This window comes from Gymnoscopelus braueri, assembly GCF_963280865.1.
Source record: "Gymnoscopelus braueri genome assembly, chromosome: 6".
NCBI classification, from domain to species: domain Eukaryota; kingdom Metazoa; phylum Chordata; class Actinopteri; order Myctophiformes; family Myctophidae; genus Gymnoscopelus; species Gymnoscopelus braueri.
In genome coordinates, this window is record NC_137607.1 from 3,006,842 (window position 1) to 3,013,119 (window position 6,278).

A 6,278-nucleotide genomic window follows, 5' to 3' on the forward strand; every position below is an offset into this window, starting at 1 on the left:
TTGTGGGCCAACAATGTTCGGTATTTGCCAATCAGGATGGAATATGAAAAATCGGACAGAACCATCTTGATCACTTGACTATAGAGATAATGGGTACCGATTTGCATGATGATTGGACAACATTTGTAGGAGTAATACAACAAAGAAAAGTTTTGAAAAAATCGGCCTCCTGGTGGCGCTATAATAGGGCAATGTTAAAGGGTGGCATTTGTTCTTCAACTTAGTGCGAATGTGCTTGTAAAGTGTCACCTCAATCGGACGCTGCGTTCATGATTTGTGGCATTTTGTTCAAAACGGGCCACTTCTGCAAACTTTAGATGTCATTGTTAGCCAATCAGGATGAAATATGAAAAATCAAACAGTTCCATCTTGATCACATGACTATAGAGATCATGTGTACCGATTTGTGTGAAATTTGGATAAAATGTGAAGGCTTAATATCCAAAAATGTGTTTTACATAAGTCGGCCTCTTGGTGGCGCTATAAAAGGCAAATGTGAAAAATGCACGGCGGATGTTTTTCCTTGGCCTCTAGGGAGTGTGCGTGCAAAGTTTCACGCAGATCGGTGCAGTTATAGTTAAAAACACAAATCAGCCTTTTATAGCGCCACCATGAGGCTGATGTGAAAAATGTCAGGTGGCAATTCTTCCTCTGCCTAGTGGGAATGTGTTTGTGAAATTTCACGGAAATCACAAGCTGCGTTCATGATTTGAGGCATTTTGTTCAAAACGGACCAATCCTGCAAAGGCAACCTTAGCCAATGAGGATGGAATATGGGAAATCGGACAGATCCGTGTTGATCACATGACTATAGAGATACTGTGTACCGAATTGCATGACGTTTGGATAAAATCTGTAGGAGTAATATAAAAAATCACACCCTGTGTGAAGTGGGCGGTGTCTAATCACAATACTGAATGGAGTCGATCAATCATGTACAAAAGATAAATACATTTATTGAAACACTCTTTATGATGGACGAAACCATAACTTGAAAAAAACAAATTTATGTTTTTTTTCAAGTTATGGTTGCTTATATAGGGCTATGCACATGTGTCATGTGACACTGGCCAATCACAGTCCTGAATAGATTGTGATTGGCCAATCACAGCGCAGGATAATTGTACAAATTTCCAAACCTCACTTTTAGGGGCGGTTTCACTGCCCAAGATATTTGTACATTTTTCCAAATCTCACTTATAGGGGCGGTTTCACCGCCCCAAAAAATGGGTTTTGCACAAATCGGCCTCCAGGTGGCGCTATAACAGGCCCATGTGAAAAATTTGAGGCAGAGGTTCTGAATTGGCATCCAGGGAGTGTGTGTGCACAGTTTCGCAGCAACCGGGCCAACGTGCCGGAGATTAGCTGGTTACACACGGACAGGACACACACACACACACACACACGGACACACACACACACGGACGGAAGGACGGACAGGGGGTAAAACATACTCTCGCCATGCCTTTCGGCCTGGCGGAGACAATGACCAAAACATATTGAAAACGGCCACTTTCGCCTGTTTTCTGGGTATTGAAAACCTCAAGGGATGCGTCCGTGACATATATACCATGCGTCCACTTAAACTTTAGATTTCAGATGCTAGAACCTTTGACACACTGATGGAGTATATTATAGTATATTGTGGGTAGCATATCGAGATGACAGATATGGGACATTAAAAAGGATAAATTAAACAAATGGGACAGTTTATTAGAACACAAAAAAAAATGCTACAGCCTCAGTAGTTAACCAGTGAAATTACGGTATTTTACAATGCCTCTCATAGAGATTGCATTGAGAGCTGCAGTTCATCGTTCTAACGGACCTCGAGTAGCGGTGCTGTCTCAAAAGTGGGCGTGAATTTGTAGGCGCCCGTGTCAGCCCGTGTGTGTCTATAGGGAGCCTATTAGCCACTCGGAAGACAGAACTTCTGAAGCTCCCCGCCAATCGCTGGCCGGCCTGGAAGTGTTCCCCTCCAATCGCCTTCCGGGCTTGGCACACCTGAATTTGCATACATACATTCACCCACACAGTCTCTACCTGGCACACTCACACACACGCACGCACGCACACACACGCACACGCACTCGCACGCACACACACACACACACACACACACACACACACACACACACACACACACACACACAGACAGACAGACAGACAGACAGACAGACAGACAGACAGACAGACAGACAGACAGACAGACAGACAGACAGACAGACAGACAGACAGACAGACAGACAGACAGACAGACAGACAGACAGACAGACAGACAGACAGACACACACACACACAGACAGACAGACAGACAGACAGACAGACAGACAGACAGACAGACAGACAGACAGACGCACACACACACACACACACCATTCCACACTAGAACCAACTCATAACAAAATATAACCACAAATACACAGTCGTAAAAGTTATCTTTGACTTTGAATTGTTATCTGACTTTGAATTGTTATCAGAACAGAAGTGTGCCTGAAGTCCATTACTGTTATTTCAGCTGTAGATTATTTGTGTTAGTGACGCAGATTACATGACGTTGGAGCACAACGGTGGATAAGGTGTGAACGTTGTGGCATTAATAATTAATCACTAATGATCGCTCCATGAGCTTAGTAAGAAGTGCTGTGGACATGATGTTTGTGTTTATTCAGCCTTTCATCATGATTACAGGTTTAAGAAAGACAGGTGCCATTAAAACACTGAATTATTCTGCTGATTACAATATGAAACTTAAGGCTTAAGGCTATGCTTATAACTTTTATTTTTAATGAATACAATGTAATTTTGTCCAATCCTTATGGTAGAGTATGTTAATACAATATAACTTATACAATCTGTATGGTAGAGTATGTTAATACAATATAACTTATACAATCTGTATGGTAGAGTATGTTAATACAATATAACTTATACGATTGGGGTGGTTGTATTTGGTCTCCCTGCTCTTCTATTGAGACATGTAGATTGTGTCAAAGGTCAAAGGTCAAAGGTCATGTCTCAAGCCATGAAGCCAATATATGAAGTTGGACTAAAAAAACGTTTCCTGGCAAAGTCCAGACCAAGGGCCCAGCATTGGCCTTTGAAATTGAGTCTATACTATAGGAAGTGACAGTTCATATGAATGGCCTGTAGTTTTGCTGTTTTATCCCTGCTGGTGTCAGAAAGATTTTTTCTCAATGCAAGCGGATGGGTTTTTGACAAACTTTAGACTTGATTTTCTTACCTTAATAAACATTGTCATAAATACTATATGCTTCCAGTCGCTAGTTTAAAGTCTTCTTTCAATCACCATGATATGCGTTTTGATAAACTATGGTCCCATTTATTTTAAAATTGACGATAAAGTAAGAAATGCTCTAGGAGGGGCGGGATGATTTGATTGACAAGCTACAAAACCAATAGCATTCATTCCCCCCCGCCCCCGCTCTTGATTGACAAGCTACCCAACCAATAGCCTTCATTTCCAGGTGGTCCAGACACAGTTGATATCCAAACACTGCTCCACTCGTGGACACGCCCCCTAATACCGGTTGTCTGTCTGTGTGTGTGTGTGTGTGTGTGTGTGTGTGTGTGTGTGTGTGTGTGTGTGTGTGTGTGTGTGTGTGTGTGTGTGTGTGTGTGTGTGTGTGTGTGTGTGTGCCCCCTACAGGTCATATCATGTGATAACAGTGTGTGCACGCTGCAGATCACAGACACCACAGGAAGTCACCAGTTTCCCGCCATGCAGCAGCTGTCAATCACCAAAGGCCACGCCTTCATCCTGGTCTACTCCGTCACCAGCAGCCAATCACTGGAGGAGCTGAAACCCATCTACCAACAGGTCTGTCTGTCTGTCTGTCTGTCTGTCTGTCTGTCTGTCTGTCTGTCTGTCTGTCTGTCTGTCTGTCTGTCTGTCTGTCTGTCTGTCTGACAAACATCATTGTCTGTCGCAGAAATAACTTATACATATAAACAATTATATTCAACTTTTAAGTAACGTCAACCTCAAAATAAACCTAAAACAATTCCTGTCCTTAACTCTACATTAAATACATGCTCTGAAAATAGCACAGTTTGTTTTAGCAGGTATTCGCTGATTGGCTTGTCGTTACTAGACCCACCCCCACCTCCGACTCTCATTGGACGGTACTTTTTGTATCGAAGAAAGTCCTAGGCTCACATTTCAACACCAGACCAATAGAGGCAGTCCACTCAGAGAGTGGGCGGGGTTTATGGTTTGGCAGGCTAGCATTGTCGATCGATCGATCAATCAATCAATCAATCAATCAATCAATCAATCAATCAATCAATCAATCAATCAATCAATCAATCATTTGGTATAAACCAATGCGTGTCTTCTTTCTCCTGTAGGTGGCGTCCATCAAAGGCGGCGTAGAAAACATTCCCATCATGCTCGTGGGCAACAAGAGTGACGAGTCGTCTCACCGTCAGGTCTCACTGAAGCAGGGCGAGACACAGGTCTGTCTGTCTGTCTGTCTGTCTGTCTGCCTGCCTGTCTGTCTGTCTGTCTCTCAACTTGGACTCAAGTCCCAAATGTGATAACTTTAGACTTACTTGATGAAACAACAAAAAAATACTTTGACTCGACTTGTACTTCAACGCTAATAACTGGTGTTTTGACTTGACTTGACCTGACCCCTCGCTCTTGACTTGGTCTTCAAGTTCTTTTCATGTCACTTGATACCTTCCAACAGGTTTAGGACTTGTTTACGAAAAGTTCAGGACTTTTAAACTTGGACTTGACTTGGGACTTGCCTGTCCCCTGAGGATGACACTGATGGTGCTTTGTGTCTCACACACACAGGCGTCGGTGTGGCGCTGTCCCTTCATGGAGACCTCGGCCAAGAACAACATCAACGTGAAGGAGGTTTTCCAGGAGCTCCTGGCTCTGGACAAGAAACGCCACATGAGTCTGAACATCGACGCTAAACGCTCCGGGAAGCAGAAACGGACTGACAAGCTGAAGGGAAAATGTAGCGTCATGTAGAGCGTTATGGTTTCTCCAGGGGGGTCCTTGGGGGGGGGGGGGTAGCCTGGTTACAGACGATTCTGCCATTGCAAAAAAAAAAAAAACGTCTGGCCCTTCTCAATAGAAATTGGATTTCTCTCCCTCCGAAGTAGTGAGGGACCAATCAGAGGCCAGTATGCAAATATGGGGCGGGTTTATCACCAGAGGAAATGCAGGTTCCACACAGAGATCCCAGACTAATATCTACGCTGTGATATTAGTCTGGCCATGCCAGGCTACCTGGGGGGGAGGGGGGGGGGGGGGGGGGGCTCCATGGGGTCCCCCCAGGTCAATGTGTTAATATAGCATCACAATTTTTTTCAACCATTTTAAACCTTTTATACTTTGGCTATTTTTGAAAAATCGTGAACATTTGTGCAGACCTTTGAATATATGTTTATTTTTAAGTGAACATTTGTAACTCAAATCTTTGCTTCTGGAGGGGGTCCCTGGAACAACATATTTTGAGATGGGGGTCCGCGGCCAAATACATATCATTTTGGGGGTCCTTGACATGGAAGAGTTTGAGAACCACTGATGGAGAGGAGAGGAGAGGAGAGGAGAGGAGAGGAAGATTAGTGAGGAGCAAATACTGTATATGAGGATAGGTTGAAAATGAAAATAATCCTTTAACGACTTTTAATGAACATGATGGATTTAAAGGCTCATAATTCCTCTGCATTGTGTTCTGTATTTAAAGGGACATTCCGCTCATAATTCCGGTGCATTGTGTTCTGTATTTAAAGGGACATTCCGCTCATAATTCCTCTGTATTGTGTTCTGTCCGGAGCCTTCGAAAGAAATGACTATTGAAGAGATATTTTCACTACAGTTTGACGTTCATAAGATGTTTGGTTGTAAAGATGTATTATTGTGTTTGAAATGTTAAAAATGCTTCTTGTGTCGCCGTACCGAACATGTAAGAGCAAACACATTCATTTGAAACACGTTTGTTCTCAGTAGTATCGCACAGTGAAGCTTTAGGCTCATGTTGCGTGAATATCATCAGAGTCGGACAAACTTATTTAGTATGCACTTAAAATCATTGTATTTTCTATACGTTTAACAATACTAAAATAGGGGAAAAGGGAGGTGGAACAATATGTTGGCATGTCATTCTCCAGATCATTCATGAAGGCAGGTGTCTCTGTCTGCCTAATAAGCACAGATGGTCTCTGGCACAGGTGGGCTCAATCCCACTAATTAGGGATGACACTGGGGATGACAATGGTGACAATTGTCTTAAAGT

General features: G+C 43.1%; 1 protein-coding gene across 1 annotated transcript in view; it reads left to right on the plus strand.

Annotated features, from left to right (window-relative positions):
- diras1a (DIRAS family, GTP-binding RAS-like 1a) overlaps nt 1–5,008 on the plus strand; it is a gene marked incomplete at both ends in the record, with an annotated part of 8,389 nt that extends 3,381 nt beyond the window's left edge. The window contains 3 exons of the mRNA XM_080431102.1: nt 3,671–3,841; nt 4,372–4,479; nt 4,826–5,008. Of these exons, the coding sequence (XP_080287228.1) occupies nt 3,671–3,841; nt 4,372–4,479; nt 4,826–5,008 (462 nt within the window). The remainder of the gene's footprint in view (nt 1–3,670; nt 3,842–4,371; nt 4,480–4,825) is intronic.
- Between the last annotated feature and the right edge of the window lie 1,270 nt (nt 5,009–6,278).